This window comes from Rissa tridactyla, chromosome 7 (genome assembly GCF_028500815.1).
Source record: "Rissa tridactyla isolate bRisTri1 chromosome 7, bRisTri1.patW.cur.20221130, whole genome shotgun sequence".
Taxonomy (NCBI): Eukaryota; Metazoa; Chordata; class Aves; order Charadriiformes; family Laridae; genus Rissa; species Rissa tridactyla.
The window spans coordinates 48,152,183-48,177,041 of NC_071472.1; the positions used below are offsets into that span (position 1 = coordinate 48,152,183).

Genomic DNA, 24,859 nt, shown 5'->3' on the forward strand with positions numbered 1-24,859 from the left:
CCCCGGGCACATCATTGGTCACACCATACACAAAAGCAGGACGGTTTTTTTTAAATCTTCTAAAGTGCAAGATGCTACAGAACATCAACTTCCAGATTACATCTAAACCACAATAAATGTTGCACTTTCTCGAATGCATCTAAGACTTCCTGGGCACGTGACATTAGTGTGGCACTGGAATGTCTGTCTGGTTTTAAGCCAAAAAGTCTGTATTGTCTATTTGGTAACACAGTCTAAATATAAATATTACTTTTTTTAAGCAATGACAATTTTAGAAAGGAGAATGACAAAGCAGCAGTGAACCTCTTAAACCCTCTAATAAGTGTATTTTGTAATCCAAACCAGTAACCTCGTTATCGTACTTCTTGTCACAGGAAAGGCACAGGATGAGGTGACAGAAACACCACAGCAAGCGGCAGCAGCTCAGCACAGCGTGGCACCACGGAGCCACGCTGCGGGAACCCTCACACACTCCTGTGCTGCAGCTTTCGCTTTTTTGTCTAAACAGGGCTTTCACTTTTGATCCCTTCAGGACCATCCCTGAGATTATTCACTGCTCCCCAGAGGAGAGGGTGGCACATCGCGCTGCAGAAGTACTTAGCGGGGTGCTTGCCAAAGCCATTAAATGCTGCTTACACACTTGAGTTAGGTCAGTAGTGGGAAAAAATGCAGTAGACAACTTCCACTTCATAGGTACCTTTAATTTCTCATTCAGGTTTATGAATTATGTACACAAGTGTGGCTTACTTTATACTTAAATAGAGTTTATAGGTCCTACCAGGAATTAAACAGCCGTATTACTTTACAGTTGCAGATGCACTGAGGAATTTTAAGATGCACTACTTGTGTATCTGGAATTCTCAAATAGGACAAAGAGCAGCAAATTTTTCCAGTCCAAGCAGCTAACAAACAAAAAAAATACTTTATTTGTGCATGCTTAACTGCAGAAACACACACTGAAAATGACATCAACCACTGGATTTAAGAGATTAGCCTGAATCTGAACCTGGCTCCCCGAAGTCCCCACCTCAGAGCTCCGTGTCCCCCACCCCGTCCCAGAGGACCCAGCGTGACACCCAGCTCCAGCAGGGACCCTCCCCGGGGGCTGCAGGAGCCACCGCCGCACCCTCCCCCTTCAGTGCGTGCACCCTCCAGCCAGCCCCGTGGGGGTCAAGGACTCATATTTTTAAAAGGGACAGTTTTAAAAGCCATGTATTAAACGAAATGAATAAAATAAAGCACAAATGCACCTGTTAAAACATCAGACTGGTACTTCATCATACTGTAAATTTTAAAGTGAATTTTTAAAAAGACCTGGTTAGTTTGATAAGTATTGTAATTTGTAGTTATCTACAACGGAATTTGTCACAAAAATGCTGATTAAAATATTAATTTGGAATATTCCCATTCACTTGGATCAAAATAGGTAACTTTCGGGATACGCGAATTAAAAATTGTATACACCAAACAACATAAATACTAATAACCAAGCTGGGCTAGCTTTGCCGATAGGATTTGGTTTTAAATGTTTATTCAATAGCATCATTCCCAGAGATGGACTTTGTTTTGTTGATGGTGTTTTGTTTTGCTTTTAGAAGCCTGTATCAATCTGTATCTGCCATTACAATCTGATTCTCAAGGTATTTAGTGCTTTCTTTAAAGCATTTAAATCCTGTATCCCAAGCTATTTCTCAATCTGCAAACCACAGGACATTTTTATTCAAGCCACATTGTCTTGTCAAGGTAAGTATAACCTCATTTTCCAAAGGGTTTCCAAGGAGGCACTAAAGAAACCAAGAAACCTTTGTATACCCCAACCTCCTGCGAGTGAGTACGAGGGAAGTGGACTTCGATACTGTTGTGTAATAGGAATTGCACATCTCTAACAAACATCGAAAGCAAACAGCAAGTTGTACCATGGCAGTCATTTGGGAGATTAAGCTCTAGTGGAAATTAGATCACTAAGTTCTAGTGGGATGGACAACTCCTCCTGGAAGTTTGTCTAGCATAAAATAAAAAACCAAACAAAAAAACCATTTAAACTTAGTTTAACAGCACAGCTTAACCATTGAATGACCAAATAAAAAATAAATACATTTATCACATCAGCTGCTACTAAGATTTGTTGTCTTACTTCAGGTTTACAGTTAGTTATATAAATATACCAACCCCTGCGTGATAGGAGGCCAAAACAAGTGTATTCTGTTGATTTGGCAAATGTTTCATGACAAATATTCCAGAGTTTAATTAATTTCCATTAATTACACATAAGGTTCAGAAGATTCTGAATTGCAGCCTTATTATCTAGTATTTAGAGAAGATTTATTAAGCACACTTAAGTGATGTTACATAGATACACATTTCTGAAAGAGCCCTACAAAACTTTTCCCAAATGAGGTCACCAATTCAGGCACCAACAGACAGCAGAAAGAAAAACAGGTATAATTATCCGACATAGAACGACACTGTCAACTATTCAGTTAAGTGCCCTATTTCAATTATCCAACTTCTGCCTTCTTAGGTCTGATGTGACCAATGCCAGCCCATGTTCTTAAACCTATGGTACTTCTAGACAACGTATGTAAATTTACAGTATACAATTTGGATTCACCATGCATGAATACTTTGTGTGTAACATTTAATAAGCTCAATCTACATCCAGAATAATTTACATGAAAGGACAATATTTATTTAAACAGAGCTCAATGGGTAACCATGGTATCTGAGTGCATCCAGAGGAAAAAGGGGTCAAATGTGAATTCAATCAACGGCACTCCCACACTTTTACTGTTTGATCTACACTTCCAGTAACCACATACGGTGCCGTCTTGTGGAAATCTGCGAGGAAAGAAAAGCTTATGTTAAGAACGAATCCAAAACTTGACTATTTTCCACTCTCACTGAATGTCACTACCTTTTCGAATAATTACACCAGCTCAAAGACTAAATTTCAAAGCTCATCATATCTGCAAATCTGAAGGCAAATCCTCTCATGCTATAATCTCATGAAGTGTGAAAATCTACTTTCAGTTCAGTTATAAAGGAGCTTTCATGGAAAACAAATCCAGATAAAGTTATAACAGAGAAGACTCCAAAACATCTCAAACTGCTCAAACCCTCAAGTACTACCAGAAGACAGAATTTCATGTATTTACATAAGAGATATTCAAAGAATCAGAAGTCAAGAAACTTGACTTTTGCTGTAGACAGTACAGGTTGTGAGCTAGCATGTAAAAAAGTGTAAAGTGTACTGTTTTCTCATGAGATTGCAAAATATTACATGTATACAAATCAATTTTGGACTGGATCAGCAGACAACACTGGGAAGTTTAACCAAGAGCAATCAAAAAAGCCTTGCTGTGTAGAAAGGCAATCTGTAAACTGAAGCAGCCAATTCCGAGGTTAGCCAATCCACGCTAATGGTTTAATGATCTTCAACTCACAACTTTTCTTTGCCCCTTTCTGATCAACTGTCTCCAACAATTTAAGAGTGCAGTGAAGTCAGAAATCCTGCCCTAAACCACGGCAACCTGCAAGTTTGATTAGGAAACCTTAGTAGCCGATTCCTGGTCCCCTGCTAACCTAACTTACACTAACTCACATGGCTTGGCTACCGCAGCTACGAGCTGCCAGAGCAGTACACAGAGAGAAGCGGTAGAGACAATGCCCAAGTAAAGTACCTTTGTTGACTAGGGAGGGGTTTGTTTGGTTTGGTTTTGCCAGGGCAGGGGGGAACTAAGGTCTACCAAGACCTGATAATACCAACCAGGAATGATGAGGAATTCAAAGTATATTTTTTTTTCTGCCCATTTTGCTTTGCACCCCCTCCTTTTTTTTTTTCCTGCTGGGCAAGCATTTGCAATACACCACTCCCCAAATGCCTACACGCTCAGTGGTGAAAGGTTCCAGAACACCCTGGCAGTTCATGCCTTTATCCAATGTGCAACACTGGCAACAGAAGTGGAAAAATCCAGCACACTCAAAATTCGTATCTGTCGTTATTTGATTAAAATACACATAGCACAAAACTTCACTGGAATGCAAAGCGTGAATGCCTAGCCTGGTGCTCAACTGCAGCTGGAGAAGATGCAGAAAAACAAAAGTCTGCCTCTCTGGCTCTGTACTTTGCAGTAAGCCCAATAGAACAATACATACCCAAAGAGGTAACAAAGTGTTCGTGCGCATTGAGGGTTTTCATGCATCGTTTGTTCTTGAAGTCCCAGACACGTAGAGTCTTGTCATCAGCACAGCTCAAAATAAATTTTCCCCCAGAATGGAACAGAACGCCACGTACCCAGTTATCATGGCCCACCTTGAGCATAAGGAGAAATCAGTGAGCAGATGCATGTTTTGAGGCTAAGCATTCTATAATTTATGCTATGGCAAACTAAGCAATCCTTGCCCTGTTCCCACAAGGATAGCATTTAGCTTTCTAAAGCCTATTAGAACTCAAAAGTTTATCTTCAGTTTCTATTATTACATCTCTATCAGCACTACCAACAACATAAGTTCCTGTCCTTGAAGGCAAACAAACAGAAGTCCTCATGTGATCTACACTGATCCTGCTCCCCACCCCTAGCACCAACATCCAGTCCAGCCTGGAGACAGGCTGGAAACAGCAGTCCAAAGCCTGTGGGAAGACCAACACGTCAAAAGAACATGACGTTTTACAGAAGACAAAGTTCAGATGATTATTAGCATTTCAGTAGACAGACCAAGCTACTCATCACAAAAACTACACCATAGTACTCCTGAATTTATACTATGTATTTTGAGACTCTCAGTATTTCTTAGCAACAAGACAACCTGAAATATAGAAGCCATTAAAACAACATATTTCCAGTGTTCGTCTTATTGAAATAATTCTGGCTTTTCTTGAAAATATGAATATGTAAGATAATTCATTCTGTTAAAACTGGTTTGACATACACAGGTATGACCACCAGAAAAACATCCGTGAACTTACAAGTGTCATAAGGCACATGCCAGTGCTGATGTCCCACATCTTAATGGTCTTGTCTCTGGATCCAGACAGCAGAAAAGGCCCAGGCTTGCCACTCTTCTTAGTCTACAGAAAATTATGTTTTAAGTTATGGCATATACGGGGCAGGGAGGGTAGGAAAGGAGGGAGGAAGCAGATCCCTTCCAAATGCTACTTCTTAATAGCAAACTTAGATTGTATGACAGGTTACAGCTAATAAACACGCAATGCCAAAACTGAGAGTCACAGGCATTTTGTTACTAATATTAGGATAAATAAACAAAAAATGAAAGGAATTAAACAATCTGTTAAAAGAAATGATTGTATGTTCTGCTGATGCACCAAGCCAAATAATACTTTGAATCCACACTTGCCTACTGCAAGACATCCTCTTTTAATAGCAGACACAGTTAAAGCAGAGCCAGACATCTCAGGACAAAAGAGTATGAAGTTCAGACATACCTTCGTGTTCTCATTCTCCATAACAAGTAATGAAGCAAGTTTAAGAATTTTTGAAAAGTTCCTACTCTGAACTTATTTCTATTTGTAATCATGCAAAGTATGAAAGAAAAACTTAGTTCTCAGAACTTGAGATGTTTCAATTGTGAAGTTAATGTTAACTTGCTGCTCGTTCAAAGCTAAGGACTGTAATGTGTTGTACACAGGTGATCAGACCAGCAGAGGGCAGAGGAGACACCACTTCAGATAATTACCACTGCAAGAGGAAGTGAATATTTGGAATTTAGTTTTAATCATTTTTAATTAAAAGATTATAAGGATCTTTTAAGGATGCAAGTAAAATTTAATTGAATTTATCTCTAAAATCCATCACTAGACAAGTCCCTGTGTCTTCAGTGTAGCCACTTTTCCCCTTGGGTACATGTGTCCTTTTTGAGGAAGCAGGCAAGGCCAAAATGCTTGGGGTTTTTTTAACTAGAAACTGGAGTTAATTTCTACTAATTTCTTCTACACTTTGTCATCCTAAACAAAATTTTTGTGGACCTTTAGTAAGCCTTTCTTGAAGATTTAGTAACTGAACCAGAGAAGATGCATCTGATCACACAAATGGGGCTTTATCGTGGTTAAAGAATGCTTGATCCTATCATTAGCTTTGTACACTAGAACACGGCAGTCAAAGCTTCTCCATCACAATACAGCTTCACTTCTGCATTCTTGATGCACTATTTCCCCCACACCTTTCAATTGTTGAGCATCCTTATAATCTTCCCTTTATGCCAGATAAGCTACCTTCTACATTTCTTTGCTGAAATATGTGAAAGTGGGCGCATTCTTAACCTTCTCAGAAACACAGTGTCTCTCTAAAGTTCACTTTCATTAGTGCAAGGTAGGGTCCTACTGTTAACACACAAAAGCATGGATCCTATGAAGCCAAGATGGGGGATTAACAGTACACCAAGTGTACTCAGCAAAACACACTCACACACCTGCTGCGTCTGCCAAGCACTGTGAGAACAAAGCATAGTTGTTCTAAATACTATCCAGTAAGTTCTATATAGAGCGTAGTCAAAGATCTTATTCATTAGCATTGGAAACATTACCTCTGATCCTGTAGCTTCTGATATGGTGGAGTATGAGCTCTCGGGAGCCCAGGAAATGCATTCTACCACGTGCTCGTGTTCTCGGAGCTCAGCTTTGCATTCCTTTGTTGCTACCACCCAAACACGCACTGTCTGGTCATTAGAACAACTGGCAATTAAGGTGCCATCCTGGTTAGGTCGCACCATGCGCACCCATTCTCTGTGACCTGTGAAAGTCTTCACACAGTAACTATTAAAAAAAAAAAACAACAACCAGAAATACAGCAGGAGTCAATTAACATTGCAATAAAACCATTACACATGCCTTTGAAATTTAAGGACCCTTGACCAACTCTTAGAAGTTAAGATAAAATATTTTAGCATGCACATGTCCATCCTGCATGGTGATGTACAAGGCCATAAAAAAGTTCATGGAAAGGAAGTTGACATGAGAAAGACGTGACAGCTAAGAACTGGCAAATCCTTGTTAGAGTAGAAAGCAGGAAGCTTAGGGGAAAAATGAAGTTGATAGGATAGCTTGCATTAAAGGGGTATTTTAAGAACAAGCAGAGATTTACAGGTCATTCAGATAGCCTTCATCTACAACGTCTAGCAAACGGATGGATTAAAGAGACAACTGAAGAATGATACAAACAAGAGCAAAAAAAAAATAACATCAGGAGACATCTTGATCTATGTCAAGAAAGGTAACATATTTCTCCTCCCTCCTCTCAAGCTCCCTTTAAACTTGTGGTTAACCACCAAATTTATATTCTTACCTGGTCCTGAGTTATGGTGTTCTACTCTCATAGCTCCCAGAAAGATAAAGCCAGGTAAGTTTAAACTAGTCAGTACTAAAACCCTGTGTTTAACAGTTTAAGGCAGAATCCTTAAGTGAATTATTCTAAAGGGAACAATACCATATCTCAATTCAAATGTTTGCTGATATTCAAGATTTATGTGGCGCATTTCCTACCACCAGTGGTTTGTGCATGTTTGGAATAGGTGTGGATGTTTAGCCAGAAGCACGCTTACCCTGTTTGGACTTCCCACATTTTGATAGTTTTATCCCTTGAGGCAGAAACTATATGATCTCCATTGGGCATGATGGCTACTGAAGAAACATTATGATCATGACCTAAAAACAAAATCAAACCTTTATTAAGTGGTACTGTAAGAGTTTTTACAGAGCACACAGGACTTGCTATTCATTTATCTTAGACAAGTAGCTACAGCAGTAGTGCATGTTTTATGGAATAAGCCTTACATGTAAATTTGAGGTTTTATAAAATAATCAGTTATATTTTTGGAAACCACGCAGTCCAGACATTGAGTCTCCATTAAAATTGTTTCAAAGATTTCTTTAACATGTTTTAAAAGCAGACACTCACCACTGCAAGCAACACTTCTACACAGTTACAAAAGCTGGTAGTTTAGGAGAGAGCGCTGCTACAGTGACTGTCCTCAAAATTATCAGTCAGGTCTGATTACAGTATGCTGATGCACCATGCAGATGATGTTTAAAAGGGAAACAGGTCTCCGGTGAGAGGCATGCCAAACCTCACTGCAGAAGCTTCATGCTTCAGACATCTGATATTAGGTTTTAATAAAACACTGTACTGCATTGATTCAAGAAACAAGTAAGAACCAACTGTATATACATGACAGCAACTTCTACTGCTGTTGAGAGGAAGACGATCAATGCTGAGTCAGGAAAAAGCATCTGGATCATTTCCTTAACACAAACTCCTTATGACCTCATGTGTGTTGTTTCAGCTCTTGACTCTACTCTTCCCACAAGCAATGGAACATAATATATGAAAGGGAGATAACACACTCTGTAAAAATTACTCATTTCCAGTATTACAAAAAATCAGAACTTAAACTTCCCAAAGTGGCAAACATTAGAATTAACCGTTTTGAAATTTTAGTATTATCCAGAACAAGCTGTTGGGTAGGGGTTTTTTGACAAGTCCAGTCTACAAGCCTGACTATAACAGTTTGTATATAATTCATGCACTTGTCTTACTTTAAGCTCTGAAATTGTCCCTTCTAGAATTGTTGGGACTAGAAATTGGTCTTCTGAGATCAGTAGTTTAGAGTATATATAATTTCTCAACAGCTTAGAGGCATTAAACAGCTTCCTTTTTTTAATCTGGAGATCTGATGTTCTTCTTTAAAAAAAAAATTATAGTCAGTAAATTCACTAATAAGTTGCTTTTTTTCTTTTACGGGCAGCTACATTGCATCTTGCATGCCCTGTACCTACAATGTACAGCTTTACAATTTTCATTTCCATTCTCTCCACTAAGAACTCGGAGCCCTGGTGAACTACTAAAAAGCAATCATGCCAGTGATCAAGTATCTGAAGTGTCAGAGAATACGAGTTTCAGTGGTACTTTACAAGTCCTTACTGGAAAGATTTGTTTCTTTTTACTTGAAATTGAGTTGAAAGGATGTAACTGGCAACACACGTGAAGCTAGTTCACCCACACTCATGTTACAACATCCAGTTCATAAAAATACAAGAACTGCACATATGTTCACATAGAAATCTTCAAAGACCAACACCCCTTGTAGCACTACTTTATTTTCTTGCTATCAGCCAGCTGCAGTGTCTGTTCTTCCTCTACAATAGTGTTCTGTGGTGCTTAAAGAACTGTATGCACAAAAGGCAACAGCTTTCTGTTTTCTTTGGTATGTGTGTGTTTATTGTCCTAAGTCTCAAACATTCTCTGTTCCTACTTACCACTTCTACAAGAAGATATTAAAAGCAAGACAAGCAGCAGTATAAAAACGCTTTTACATCAAGACTATAAAATAAACAGTTACTCTTGATATAGAATCTTATAGTTGTGGTTGTTTTACTGTCCCATTTTTCCCTATGGCTTTTGAGCCTAATGCAAAGGGCATGTCCATTGAAACCAGGCAAAACCAAAAGCAGCAGACTGCACAGTACGTACACAACACCTTTGGCACTAATTGCTTCCTTCCTGAAGCAGCGCACCAGTGAAACAGAGGGGTGGAGGCGGCAATCTTTTACCAATTTGAAGCCACAGTTTTATTATCTAATAAGCATTTAATTTTTAGCACTAAACCCCTGTAACTGCTATTTCTTTTCAATAATATTAGGGGATGCTTCCCACAGCATCAAGCATAGCAGATTTGAGACACTATTGCATTCCATAGACACTAAACATATACTTTATTTACAGAGCACTCAAAAGATCAGAACTTCACCCTCTCCCCCTCCGCTCCTCCCCCCCCCGTTTTCTTTTGGGCAATACTCTCGGTTTATAACCCCTTTCCACATCAGCAGTTTTCCTGAATGAAAAAAAATAATTAAAAAAAAATCTCTTCACTTTGCAGACTAAATCAATTCCCTTTATACCTTACCATGCATAGTTCTGATGCACTCAAAGCCCTGGAAATCCCATAGCTTAATGGTCATATCAGCAGAACAGGAGGCCAATAGTTTGCCAGTGTGGTCAAAGGAAATATCTTGCACAGAGTCTGTATGCCCCTTAAGGGTTCGTTCAAAGTCTCCTGTCTCATAATCCCACACCTGACAAGTGAACAGAAAATCCGTTAACAGCAACCTATTACTCTTTGTATTCTCCAGCCTTACATTTGCACTCTGCAGGCCAGTCTGGCACCTTATTCAATAATTAATTGAGCAAGAGACATAGAAAGACAGCCCTAAAAAGCCTAACAGCATAGAAAAATAAGCATTCTTTTTATAAGATTTTGTAACTTATAAATTAACTGAATTCATGCCTCTTGAAAACTGTTTTTCAGCTAACTTAAGCATTGTAAACACAGCAGGAAAACAAGTTCCATTGTATCTAAAAGTCTTAACAGACAATACCCTTAAAAACAAAGAAGATCAATTTAGAAGACACTGGGCAGAACAAATCCACTTCGTACAGATTGTTTTTCTCCATCCCTTTCTATGCTAGCTCCCTAACTAGCAATACATTTTCAGTTGGTGGGGAAAGCATCATCTTTAACAATGTCCCCTCGCCCTTTTCCAAGCTTTACTGTGGCTCCAGAATTTACTTGCTGCTTCAAAACCCAATAGCAAATATTCTGAATACTGAAGAGCCATATTCCGAATGCACTGGTTTAGGGATGATAACCCAAACCGCTCTGAAGAGTCTGATATGCACACGCTAGTAGATTACAGAATTTGTCAGAGATAAAATAAACATTTGCCATTAATAACTGCAAGATAGCATGAAGTCCCCATTCTCACCTCCTAATTAAGTCAGTTTTCTATCATCTAGCCACAAACAAAAGCCTTTGAAACAAAGCAAGCTCCTACATATTTTTTTTGTGTCTCTCTCAAGCACAAAATTAGACATTTCATTTTAAATTATATCCTAAACAAAACAAACTCCAAAACACACCAAACAACAAAGCGAATCCATCATCCCAATAGATTGCAATCACTAGGAATGGAACCGTCAGAAATTAAGCTATACAGCTTGACTTAAAGAATAAGAAAATTCATCCAGTGTATCCATAAGAGTGAGCAAAACCAAAGCTAATTAGTCTCCTCTGTAACATCTAACACACACAGAGCTGTCACCATTTCAGCTGGCCCTGTCTGCTTGAAAGAAAAAACACCAGGCCTCTCTGCTCAAGTCTGCTGCAGGAACAGGTTAAAGCTTTTTATGAACTAGATCTGGTTGACATCTTTTATTTCAACCTTCTCCAACAAGTAGCCACGATCAGATCAACTTGTACTTTTAAGCACATCATTTAATACGCAACTCAGTGTTTTTCACAACAGCACTTTTTCCAAATAGTTTTCAAACCAGTGTAGAAGAGAACAATGAGAAGTATCTTTTATCAGGATAATTTCCCTTAAATGGTGACATTCAAACAACAAGAAAATGCACAACAATGTCTTTATTGGAAGCTAAAATGAGAAACTACTTGCCTATTGCAACAAATCTCTCCATGCCACTGTACACTGCAATAAAGGCCTATGAAGACCATGAAAGTTACTGAAAGTCAGTGAGACTTCATGAGACTTGCATGTCCCATTTGGAGTACATAGGAATAACTAGTTTTCAGTTAAGGTTACAGCTGCATAACCACTTCAACTCAGCTTTAAAAAAATAATCACTTTTGATGAGTTGAGGCAACTGTCTTCCTGCTTCTCATCACAGCACTACCCTGTACGCTATGCCACTCCTCCTCTACTGAGCAGCCAAAATGCATTCTTCCCCCAAAGATCCTTTTATCTCCAGCGAGACTTTATCCTCCAGTCTCTAAATCCACATTAGCTTAATTATTTTCTCCTCAAGTCAAAGGACAGTAAAATACTCTTGAAGGTACTAACTGGACCAGCATAAAACTAAAATTTGTAGATTACACAGGACACCAAACTTGAAAGAACTGTCCCCTATTGAAACTGAAGCAGAATGTGAAACAATCTTCCATCAGTACAACGTATGTCCAGCTTGAAGTACTAATGTTACATATTACACATCCTCTGACTTGCTTAGTTTAATTTTCTGTAGCACACATACCTTTATTGTGGCATCCTCTGAAGCAGAAACCATAACACTGAAAACTGGATGGAAAATCACTCGAGTGACAGGACTCCTATGTCCACTCAACGCATACTTCTCTGGAGGACGAGGAATCCACTCTTTAGGGTCTCGTTTCTGACCAAGAGGTCCACCTGATGTAAATTCTTCCTTAGCTTCATTCAGCTTTGACTCTAATTCCATTACCTAAGTTTATGAATTTTAAAGAGACTGTTAATTTCTCATTTTATACCAAGATCTAATTCACCTTCACTCATTAATAATCCAAAGACCAGCTTGCTCCCAGACTCACAGTAAAGCAAAGATTGCATGGATCCAAACTGATTACCAATGTTCAAGAGTGTTGGTATTTCTAAAAATCAAACTTAATTAATCATTTATTCTTTAATAATTCAATCATTAAATATGTTTGAGATACCATTTTGATAAACTATTGAAGGAGGTTGTGTTAACAAAAAGGAATGCTACCACTGCAATGATTTTCTGTATCCCTGAGATGGCATGCATCTTAACCAACGGCAGAGACACCCAAGGTGTAATAAAACCCTAGATATATTAACATTCACAATAGATAGGTCTCTTGTTAGCACACTGAGATTTTTTTTTTAAGCTTTTAGTACATTCTAGATCCATTGAAGCATTACTAAAAAGAGTTTTGTACCGTCCACTTGCAGTAGAATCACTTACTCTAATGCACTGGAGTTAATGGTTTCTTCCCTTTAACGTAATGGCTAAAGACAACTGGCTACACAGGATTTTACCGTCTTTCTAAACCAGTCAAGCCTTCAGGAGACAGCTATTCAATCTTTCCGCTCACAAGCTGCCTTAAGGCACCTCTTTCCTTTCCAGCTTCAGAAACTGCACATGCAATCCATAAACTGAAGTCAAGAAATTTTTATAAAGAAACTGAGAGGATGCCTCTGCCAGCACCGAGATAGAGAAAACATTTGCTACAACAAGGATTTTGCTATTTTCCCTACTCAAGTCCTCAAAATGCATCTTTGAGGCATCACTTTCTAAACCCTGCATTTGTCTGACAAGGAAAATATGTAACATTCTGTTCAACAATGAATGTTCGCTTTCAGTCATAACTTTTTATAAGTAAATCCATTAGATCTCTACTTACCTTCTTTTGTAATCTTATAACAGATGTCCATTTTTTTTCCAGAAGTCCAGCATACTTCTTATCTAACTCTTCATTCTGCGGAGGAGAAGCATTTAAATAAATTAATAAATTCTAGTTCTAAAGCCTGTAGAAGTGTTTCTTCAAAGGCAACATAAACAGCTCGTTTTAATAAAGATCTCTTGACAACAGAAAGAAGAATTCAAGCAAAATGTTATAATCAGTTTTATTAGTGACATAGAACAACCACACTTCAAATTTTCATCCCTACAATTTACAAAGACAGAGAAGAAAACATTCTCGAAGATAGCCTCCTTTTTCATAGTCACCAACTAGAGCATTAGGAACCAACGAAGTCGTACCTTCAGAGCAAAGGCTGTGCTAGCACCATTACTTGTTAGTACAACGCACTCTCTTACGGAAAAGCACACCGTTTGAAGGTGGGAGTACACATACTCCAGCTCACTTGAAAAGCAGTTAGCCCAAACTAACTCTGATTTTATCTTTTTAATAAAAAAAACACACAGCTAACTTGATTATAGTTAAACTCAAATTACCATCATAATATTGCATTATTTTGTGCTACCTTCTCAAAGACAAGCTTTAAGTACGTTCTCCCTGCACCTTTACCTCAGTAACCAAAGCAGAAAGGAGACCATGCACCTGCCCTACCGAACACCAGCTCGGCTACTGGAGAAATCAACACGGATTTTGCACCTCTAATGAAACTTTAATGAAGAATAATTTCCTCCACTCAATATTTCTCCTTTGGGCTCTAAGGAATAGCTGAGGAGCAACAATGAACAGCTGATGTTATTGTAAAAGCCATAGTACTACTCTTTTTTTCCTCCTCCCACCTATTAACACAAGAAAGAGGAAGACAAGCAACACAGAAAAATAAACATCAGAGGCACAGAAGAGTAATTAAATGATGCGCACTTTCTTTCCATGTACAAAATGACAATCTGATATTGGAATAATTCTAAATTAGATGGAGAATAACAGAGGCACGGGAAAAATAACAATGGCATGGCTTACTCCATAAAACCTCTGAGGACTGGCTGCCTCGGTCAGAGACCGGATGTTAACCTACTACTTCAGGGGCATTTGTAAAAACTGGAGTTATCTGCAGGAATAATCAACACAAAAAATGAAATATCTCTTTGTAAAACTACACTTGAATCCTTCCAATTTACTGAAATAATTTCAGTCTTAACCTTTTATTTTGTCATTTTAGTATAGCCCCAACCAATTTGGATTGCCTTGGAAGAAAGTCACATGGAACTTTTAGCAACTGCATTTTCTATTTCCCTCAGGACCATCTAGCCTATTTAGATCGCCTTTTTAACCTTTGGGAAGAGAAGACTTAATTAGGTTGATAGATAAGGCAGATAAGGGAATGGTATTAGGATTTTCAATTATGTTTTTCCAATTTGTCATTTCCACTTATTTATTAGATACTGGAAGCAGATTGGAGAAATTAAGTCACATTTCAACCAAGCATTTTGGGAAAAGAACAATGCAGGGTTTGTAATAGAGAAAAGGCAAGGATTTATCAAAAGTCAGCACATAGAAGTTTCCTACTCAATCCAGGTGTCTCCAGAGAAACTTAAACTCAAATGAAATCCACACCTCCTATGCGAAGAAGTGGAAAGTTTAAAAATGATACAAAGAATCACCGGTTACAAAGGCAAATCAACAGAATTCAGTTCCAAGAAATGACTGGTCTAAGTCAATAGCATCCCTACAGTCTAACAAAATAGAGTTGTTTACCAGAGCTGATCAACTTCTATTAACCATTAGGGCTTGCCCTCCAACCATACGGTTAACCAACTGGTATGTGGTTTCAGGCAATGATTTAACTACTGACCCAATTCCAATCACAAAACAGACTTCCACCATTTGCTCTATATGATAAAGGAGAGGATAAAAGCAATTCTGTTTTGCCTGGTTTCTTAAACATTACTGTTGTTTAGGCCACCAAAGCCTCCAAAGCTGCACAGTCTTACACCATGTCAAATCAGGTTACAAGAGAACAGTCTTCAGTTTTCTAATTTTGTATTGCAGAAAGTTTATGCTTTTATGCAGTATTCCGTGACAAGAATAAGCACAGTTAAGGAAATGAGCTACAGGGAAGGGAGGGGGGACGGACACAACAGCAGGAAACAGAAATTAAATGTGTTAAAATTAGACACATTCTTCTGAATATTAAGCACAGAATAGTTCAGGTCGGAAAGGACATCTTGAGATCATGAATTCCAAATTCCCTGCTCAAAGCAACGTCAGCAAGACTGCCCAGGCCTGTGTCCAGTGCAGTTTTGAGCATCTCTAGGGACAGAGACTCCACAACCTCTGGGCAACCTATTCCAGTGCTCAGTCACTCTCGCAGTAAAAAAAAAAGAAAAGTTCTGCATTATGTTCAGACAGAATTTCCTGTGTTTTAATTTCTGCCTGCTGGCTCTTGTCCTGTCACTAGCAGCACTGAGGAGAGTCTGGCTCTGTCATCTTCACAGCCTCCCATCAGGTATTTTACAAACAGTGATAAGATGTCACTAAGTCTCCTCTTCTCCCAGCTAAACAATGCTAGCTCTCAGCCTCTCCCCAGACGAGAGATGCTCCAGTCCCATGTGGAGCTGCTGGAGCGAGTCCAGTGAAGGGCCATAGTTTTTGGGTTGGTTGTTTTTGTTTTGTTTCTTTGTTTGTTTAGGTTTTTAAATACCATCTTCTATCACCTTTCTTATACATTCACATTGCCTTTTGTCAGCTTTGTTTTCTAGCACCTTTCATCTTGAAGTATCTAGGCCCTCTCAGGACTTGTATCCTTAAAAGATCATTACAGGGAAAACTCAGCATTGTATAGATGAGTGGTGGCTAGACACAAAAAAGATTAATATATGCCTAAGACATTAGTTGAAGATAAAGTAAGGGTTTTGCTCAGAAACTGCTGAGTTATCCAATGATTACTGAATTTTATGGCAAGGCAATAAGCTGTATGAGTTTGTCACCTCCAGTCCTGAAACTGCATGCACTGATAAGTAGGTAGTAGATGTGTATGTTCAGAATGGATGCAAATGCTATAAAATTATAAACTCTTTACGCAAAATATAGATGAAGAATCTTGCTTGAACTCACCACATCTAACTCAGCTTCCTTTTTAAAAACCGAATATGCCTCTTCATAGCCATTAGAACGAAGGTAATCTGCTATCGCTCGATTTCTAAAAAACAAAGAACAGTATCTTCAGACACAATTCTGAAGAGAAGAATAGGTGCAGAATTACATTTTAAAAAAGCACGATCAACACTTAAGTCTTCAATGCAGTACAATACCTAGGATTATTACATTAGTTAAAAGCCCAAGCAAATTTTACAAATACGTTTGGCAAACAGATTTTGCTTTGAGACGTCAACAGCAGGATACGCTTTTTATTGTAGGTTTGGTGAAGAGGTTTGTTTTTTTTTTTTTAAATTTTAAGTTACCAAACATGGGAGTAACATGAATATATTTATCAATCTGTATCGCATATAAAACCCATAGCAGATACAAAAGTCATGACCATATCTACATATTAAAGTTGTGGCTTTATCTTTGAAGGAAACTATTTTGGGTAGAATAGTTTAGAGTACAAGATTTTTACTTCAGCTGAATTTGAATTAAATGCTCGGTTTAAGAGAACAAGTCTTAGCTTTGTTGTTCAGAATGATACAATAACTTCTAGTTAGATTACAGGAAGGGATACTGCCTCTAACTAAAATGTACAGTGCTTCACATTTTACATTATTCTTCAAAATATTCCACACTTCGACATAAGCCAATTACCAAATTAATCTGCCTTGACAGCATGCATTTGTTATGGACCTACTCATAAAGTTTCAATGTTATTCTAAGACTTCAACAAGCAGTCAGCACTTTTTGTTTAAGAGAACAAGACTAAGGAAATGCTGCATTTTCAAAATTTACTTCAAATGGATAAATATTTTCAAGTTACACAACAAAGAAAAATTGCTTAATACAAGTAAGCTCAACGTTCTAAAAAGACTTAAAGGTAAAATTACTTTCAGTTATTTTATTAACCTCCAGCAGGAAGCCTAGTTTTGTTTTCTTATTATCCCTTACTTTCCTGGGAAGGGATACATGTGTATATACAAACATATATGGGGAGACATACACATACTACTATATTTAAGTAAAATGATATACAGACACTTTTTAAAAGCAAAACTCAGAAAGTCATCTGCATAAGGTATTTAAGAGAAAATTAAATCTTAAATTTAATCAAGGCGGGGTTTTTTTGGTTTTGTTTTGGTTTTTTTTTTTTTTTTTTTTAAGAGTAGAGAGATCTAAACCATAATACACAATACTTGACTGGCACGTGAGCACAGCCACTCTGTAAAATCTTTTTGGAAACAGAAGTTAATATTTAAAGTTTAATGAAAATGCAACACAAACGTAAAAATAACCATTCCTTACAGTTCATCTCGTTGCCTTTGTGACAGCACCATGGTGGCTGCAATGTCAGGTTAACGTGATTCAGCAGTGGCTGCCTCCTCAAGATGGAAAATCTAAGGAGCCCTGGATCCACAATTCAGTCTGCCACCGAGTGGCTTAAATCAAAAATAGTTTTCCAGATGTGAAATCCAATAGGAAATCCAGAGGCATTCAACACAGAAGATTCAATCCATCTAGAAGGTGGAGAAAGAGACACCATTAATTTCCTTTAAATAAGCATTCGGTCACTCTGGACTGACAGGAAGATTTCAGCACTCAGGCTGCAACACCACTTTGGACAGAACAAGCTGACAGAATTGTAAATGCAACTTTATTTTGCTAGTCAGGATTATGCCTTTATAGCACATCTCCAAGCCAGACTGAGCAGCCTGGAGAGACTTGTACACTTTCTTTATTCCCTGTTTTCCCACCAATAGTCCTTCAAGAAGGGAGCTGAAGAAGCCACCTTCAGTCACAGCTCACTTCTAGTTTGTAGGCAACTCCACCATATTTTCTTGTGATGAGAAGTTAGGCCTACTATAAACAGCCTAGTGTTTGCACTCACTACTCCTACCAGAAAGCTACCCCTCAAAATCCTCTATCCTTAGGCTAGATTTTTTTTCTTCTGTAGATTTATCTCTTCATCAAACTAAACCCAGCAAAGTTGATTCAGTTAATTTTCAACACACACTAGAGATCAGCTAACGCTCTCCTGTATCTTTCAGGCTTTGGGGAGAGATTAAGGAGAGAAGAGAACATTCCAGAAAGGGACTATGGAAGGTGCTAGGGCACACTTCAGGCCATAAGCAACAGCATCAAGGCACACTCGGTTTGTCATGGTAGCTCATTCGAGGCATTGTATCAGGCAGTTCTCTAGGATTTACCCAAACAGCATCATTAAAGATTATGGCTATAATTCAGCACGTGAACTTTACAGGAAAATTCTTACACAATTATCTTAGACAAATTACTTTTTCTATTCTAGTAATAGTATCAGAAGAAGTTGCAAGGAACCACATTCTAAAAGACAATATTTGCCTTCTTTTCAGTGTTGTTTCAATTCGGTTTACCTACAGTTAATTTTTCATCTCACCCATACTTGGTACAGCAAATTTTTAAACAGATCTTCAATCTTATCAGAATAGCACAATTACCACGGTGCGGAGTTGCCACAAGCCCATCACTTCAGCTGGGTTCAGACTGTGACTCGATCACTACACATCTGAAAACGCAAGTCAATTCAGAATATAGGTGAAATTTGACCTATTCAAGATAGTGTTCAAGTCAGTCAGAATTAAGCCTTTCACAAATTACTTTTTTCCCCAGACACACTATTTAATATCACCTTATGCAGTAACATGAACTGCAGTATTCTTAGCACACTATCTACTTCAACTGGACGGTTTTAATTCTAGCAAAGGCAACATCACCAAATCCATTTCAGCAGCACTGCCTTTTGATTTCTGCACTGCAGGTACTCTTTTGTAAGCAACGTGATTATGAAAAATGCTGATGTTAGCACTATTATCTTGCATACCTGACGAGAGTCTGTATACAACACATAATTTACTCAAGCCGCTAAGCAAGTTTGACCAACCAGCTTTTAGCAACACGACAAACTGAATACGACAATACACAAAGACTTCGGAGACACTCATGGGTTTGTAAACTTTCTACCAGCTGCTCTAGGAAGCACGTGTTCCTGCTGCCTCTCCCCTACTGCTTCTCCACTACACATACAGCTACACCAGGCTCACTATAAAAGTTGGATAACCATGTTGGTCAGGAGCCTGTTTGAAACAAAAGCCTTTCTTATATGAAAAAATTAAAGAAAATACTAAACTCGTATCGTTGTCTACTTATCCATCACAGGGGATCAGGAGCTTGTTTGTAAAGCTATCTAGGTTCTGCTGTCTGCTTCAACATAAGCTTAAGCAGCAAGTTGCTTGTATTTCACTCTGACGGTGGATTTCCCAAATCAAATGCTCCATACCGTAACACTACACTGCAAGCCGTTTAGGACAGGAGCACACTAAACGGGCAAAACATTATTTAATTAGTTTGACCTCTTCCCTAATAGCTATTTCAGAAACAATTCAGTTGAAAACTGATAGCACAGGCTGCATCCTTTCAGAGAGCAGAAGCAAACACTTCACTTATTCTTGTCCCACACCTCGCTTCCTGACAGGTAGAGGCACAACTGGTTTGCAACAGATGCATCTTCTTCACTACGCAGTAGGAGTACTGCATACAAATTAACGGAAATGTAGTTAATATAAAAAAATAAATCTATTAAAAAGATTAGAAGAAGTGCCCTCTAGAGGGCAATGCTGCTATAAATTTAAGTACTGAAAAACAGAGGCTTATAATGGCTGAATCTCTGCACTTCATTATGAACATAGCAACGCGTTCAGTAGTGATAAACATTGTGGAGAAAAACAAAATAAGGCACTACTTTATACACAGAAGGACTGTTCGAAGCACTAAACAGCCGAACACAAAGATCCAGACTTCCAAAATCTGCTTACAGTACTACTATGGTAAAAATCACAGTATTAAAAACAGAAGGTGGGGTTTGTATTATGAACTACCACTAAGCAGTGAATGCCTTGTAAATCCAGCATCGCTGCAATAACTCCAGTAAAAATCATACTCCAGTATTTTGTCAATTTTGTCACTGCATCTAGGAGATGCAACTATAGCACTTGCTAAAAATAACAGCAACTATATGTATAAGGCAATCCTTGACATGTCATCTAGTTAGAAAGGCATTTTCTTCCCCCGCCAAATGTAAAGTAACCCCAAACTTCTCCTGTATCCCTAACACTTAGCAAGACCTGTCCTGCTCCATCGCCCTAAGTCTGCAGTGTTATTCAGAACCAGATCTTAGCCCTAGATACATTTCAACAGCTACAGGGCAATGCAGCTGTTTCTGCTATAAGCAAATTACAGCTGATCCACAATAAGTTACCAATCAACTAATCTACAGTATCTCGCTTCACTGAAAAGTGTTTGTTCCAAGCACCCTTCTCTCTCACCCATTCCTGACTTTTTAACTACCAAGGCACTTGAATATAATGCAAAGCATTTTTAGGGCAGCTTCCTCCACATATACACCCTTTAACAGAAGACAAAACAGAAAGAATGAAAGTAAACGAACAGAAAAAAAACCACACCAACAAAAACCCACAAACAAAAAAAAATCCCACACAAGCAAAACCAAAAAGCCCAAAAGGACCCAACTTGAATTATCCACCAGTGACAGTTTAAGAAAGAGCAGCAAATGGATGACTATTGTCCATGCACACTCCTTTTCTTTAGCCAGAGAGGCTTTGTGACATCCAGCACTCAGTGGAGCAAGACTAACCAGTCCTTTCCCCATCGCCTATCAGGGTTTGGAGTCACCACTGCTTACACACACCCGCAAACCACCTCACTCAGGGGAGGAAGTCAGTGTTCAAAGAGAACCCCTGGCAAAAAAAAAAAAAAAAAACAAACACACAAAAAAACCAAACCACTGCCTGTTCATTACACCTTGCCTGAAATCAGTCATTTTTAGTATCAGCAGCTTACTGCGACTAAGGTGGTGTCAAGACAGAGCTAGATCTCTTTGAAAGAAAAGATGTCTTTATGAAAATTTTAATTTGTTCTGTATTAAGTATGGAAAAAAAGGCTGAACCTAAACAGAGCCATCCACGGAGTAACAGCTACTAATTAAATACAAAACAGGATGTGCCTTTTATTAATAGCCCCACTTAGACCAGAAAAAGTTGTAGTTTCTAACTGAAGACCCGTTCTATTCAATATCAATAGTCTGCATATATAAAAGCACAGATTGATGGGTGATGGAGTGGCAAACCTCTGCATATGTACAAACATGCAACAAAAGTGGGTTACAAGCGTTTTGAGCAAGATCAGTTGTCTTGATAACCACTTTAAACTTGGGAACCAGACCTGGCTGATCGTGTAACACCGACAGGTTGGACACATCAAATGTTTGCCTCTTCCTTCTCCTGGCAGAGTGGTATCTGCTCCGTTTTCTAGAACGTGCAGGTACCTGGTGGGAGAAGGAACACTCCCCCACCGTGGTGCAGGTAGGCTACTTCTTTGTGAAACAACACAAACCATTTGAAACCTGTATGGGACATCCTCCTAGCTTCATTAACAGTAGCATATCCTCAACACACAACTCCATCTCATCCGAACTGCTACCTTTTAGCTAAATGGAAAGATCAGCTTTTATACTTGGGACTGGTAGAAATGTCTGAGCAATAAGGATAAAAGATCTAATTCAACCCCTGAGCGCTGTAGGACTAGAGTGGCATACTAAAGCATAATCTTTTTAAAATAATTAGCCAAGAATCATCCCAGGCCAGATTTTTTTTCCCTAAAAAAGCTTCTAGAACATACAGAATTATTTATAAAGAGCAAAGAATTGGGCAGAAAGACCTGAAAAACGGAAGAATCCTTCTTTGTAAGCGAAGGTGGAAACAGCACAGAACAGGTTCTTCCAACTTTCTCATAAAAAAAAAAAAGAGAAGTGGAAGACCCTCTCTCTCTTTATGTCTAAGAATCATCCCCTGTCTTCCCAAACTGGGATTGAGAGACCCCACCACGTACAGCCTTTAGCAGGGGCCAGCTGCGCTCACCACAGCACTCACCCACACTGCGTGAGGACACGTTTACTCCCACTGAAATTGCGCTGAGGCTCACAGATTCTGCCTGACATGCATTTAAAAACAGTCCCACCCTGATGGTGACTAAACACATACCTTTTCCAACTGGTTAGTGTCAAGGCACCCAGCTGAGTAACTTCACACTTGAAGTGGGCAGCACAGATCTGATACTGCATAGGAACCACCCTCTTCCTGAGGATGACTAAGACACCCAAGCAATTCAAAAAACAGTTGCTTCTTCCTGACATTAAACAGTAGGCCCTTACACCGATCTCTATCAGCGTGGTTCAACTGTTTCCTAGATTACTGGAAAACTTGCAATAACTTAACAAGAGAGACCTGCTAACCATTCGTAAAACGCACAAATAGCAAAATGAAACCCGTTCAGCTATATTTGTTAGCTCTTTGAGACAGCTATGCAGTAGGTATTCAAAGCACAACAGCTAAACAGATACAGTAAAAGCTATGAGATAGGAGAAAAAAAAAAAAAAAAGAAAATCACTTTCAGGCAAGAGACAGTCAGAATGCCTCTCAGTTCATGATATGTCACGCCAGTAAGTGATAAGCCTTGGCTCGTATGTATTTGTATGATGGTGTTCGTACTTGCTTCACAAGACATTTAAACACTATTTTCCATAAGTATTCTCCAAATATAATTGAGAAACAGGTTATGGAATCAAATTAACCCTTCAGCATTTTAGACAACCTGCCAAAAATACCTGTTCATTTACCTGAGCTAGCATCAAGACAGAGCAAAGTTACTGGAATTAAAATTCCTAAAATCGACCATTCTGTAAACATTTAAAAAAATATATATATCAAGTTTAGTCTGTAAATTACTTCAGAATTCAATATGTTTTTGCTTAGAGTACACTGGATGCTAAATAGCACTAAAATTTGGTTTGAATACATATGTCTGGTAAAGACACTGTGCCTGGAATTTGACATTAAGCTTTTATCTATTTCAAGCTGATCATCTACTTTGCAAACCTACAGCGAGACTAAATGTAAGTTTTCAAACACACTTGAAGACAGAAGTTTTCAAAATCAAAACCAGTCTGCTTTCTTATTTTTAACTACTAAAATAGTGTTTCTGGACTTAATCCTTGACTTATTGATTACTGTGGTTAATTACCACATAGATACCCATAGATACCACAGCTCACCCAAATATTTTAGAGCAGGATGAAAAGTTTTGTTATTTTTCCTGTTTCACCTAAGCCCTTTGTTTTACTATTGTTATGACTGTTTAGCAATTTTAATAACTCACTGCTACAGCTTTAATCAGAAGGTTTTATCTGTACATGGCAAGCTACCATTCAACTCTTTCAAAGTAACACATATATTGTACTTTGACAAAATCGAAGCCATAAATATGGAGGTCAAAGAAACCATTAGCTACTAGTTATTAACTCACAATATAACTTATACCTTCGGTAAGATGCTACATTGGACCCTGCAAGGTATTAGTACAGTTGGGGATTTAGCATCCCAGAAAGAATGAGGGCTTTTGTCCATTAAACTGCCTTACAGAAATCACGGGAAGTAACTGCACTGGGTGCCTACCAGCTGCCAGCATGCAACAACGAAGTTTATTAACTTCTCCACTAATGTTGCCATCAACAGGGTGTTTCGTACTAAGCTCTTATGAAGCCCTTCCAAATCCAAGCATTTTCATAAATGTATCCTGAGATACCAAACTCTGCCATTGCAACCAACCTTATCGTCCTCAGTATTTTATCAGCAAGACCAGTTCAAGGTTCTCCATTGTGTTTCCTTTGCTCCCATCAAGTGTGTCAAAAATACTGCTTATGGAATCAACACCATAAATAAATCACTGAAAAGACTCAACTGACTAACAACACCCATTTCTGCTCTTCAGAATAAGTCACAGTAAAAATCACTCCCAATTGAGATATGATCAATCTAAATTTCAGTTTACCAAGGTAAACAATTACATATTTTATTAGAAACAACATACACATCAGTAAACATAAAATACATAAATGGGAAATAACATTTGTCAAATTCATCTTTCATTCTGGACATACACTAGCTTTGCTGGACTCAGTTGAGTTTGGCTCCATAGCATGAGCAAGACCCAGTCTCACAGGCAGGTGTCAGGATCTCTTCTTCCACCAGGAGTGATCATGCTACACTGCAAACCCCTCCAGATGGCTGCCTTGTGGACTGGCAGCGCTCTGCTACCATGGCAAGGTTTAACATCTACACAAACACTAAGCGCTGATATACAGACAGAGAGCAGAAAGTTATTCCAAGCTCATCATGAGCCAGTATTCCTTGCAAACAGCTGTAGGTTCTAACCAGATTTTTCAAGTAACCTCAATAAAGCTGCAAAGAATAATGTAGAGAAAGATGTATTACGTTATAATGCGAGCCTTTACAAGTTTCACAAGTTCAATTTTACGGGCTTTTTTCACGGCCTACGTTACTCTGATTACTTAAGCCAGGGCTCCCCTTATCAAGAAAAT

The 24,859-nt window shown here is 38.5% G+C and overlaps 1 protein-coding gene across 3 annotated transcripts in view; it reads right to left on the reverse strand.

Moving 5' to 3' along the window:
* Positions 1–680: 680 nt before the first annotated feature.
* Positions 681–24,859, reverse strand: part of PAFAH1B1 (platelet activating factor acetylhydrolase 1b regulatory subunit 1) — a 34,935-nt gene continuing 10,756 nt past the window's right edge. For 2 of the 3 annotated variants that reach the window (XM_054208558.1, XM_054208560.1), the window contains exons 2-11: positions 17,674–17,885; positions 16,336–16,420; positions 13,207–13,281; positions 12,060–12,266; positions 9,916–10,084; positions 7,555–7,657; positions 6,541–6,769; positions 4,967–5,068; positions 4,156–4,312; positions 681–2,838 (exon numbers count right to left, since the gene is read on the reverse strand). In XM_054208558.1, coding sequence (XP_054064533.1) covers positions 2,765–2,838; positions 4,156–4,312; positions 4,967–5,068; positions 6,541–6,769; positions 7,555–7,657; positions 9,916–10,084; positions 12,060–12,266; positions 13,207–13,281; positions 16,336–16,420; positions 17,674–17,705 — 1,233 coding nt within the window. In that variant the 5' untranslated portion in view covers positions 17,706–17,885 and the 3' untranslated portion in view covers positions 681–2,764. Of the gene's footprint in view, positions 2,839–4,155; positions 4,313–4,966; positions 5,069–6,540; positions 6,770–7,554; positions 7,658–9,915; positions 10,085–12,059; positions 12,267–13,206; positions 13,282–16,335; positions 16,421–17,673; positions 17,886–18,845; positions 18,914–24,859 lie in introns of all 3 variants that reach the window. The other variant, XM_054208559.1, reaches the window with a different exon arrangement.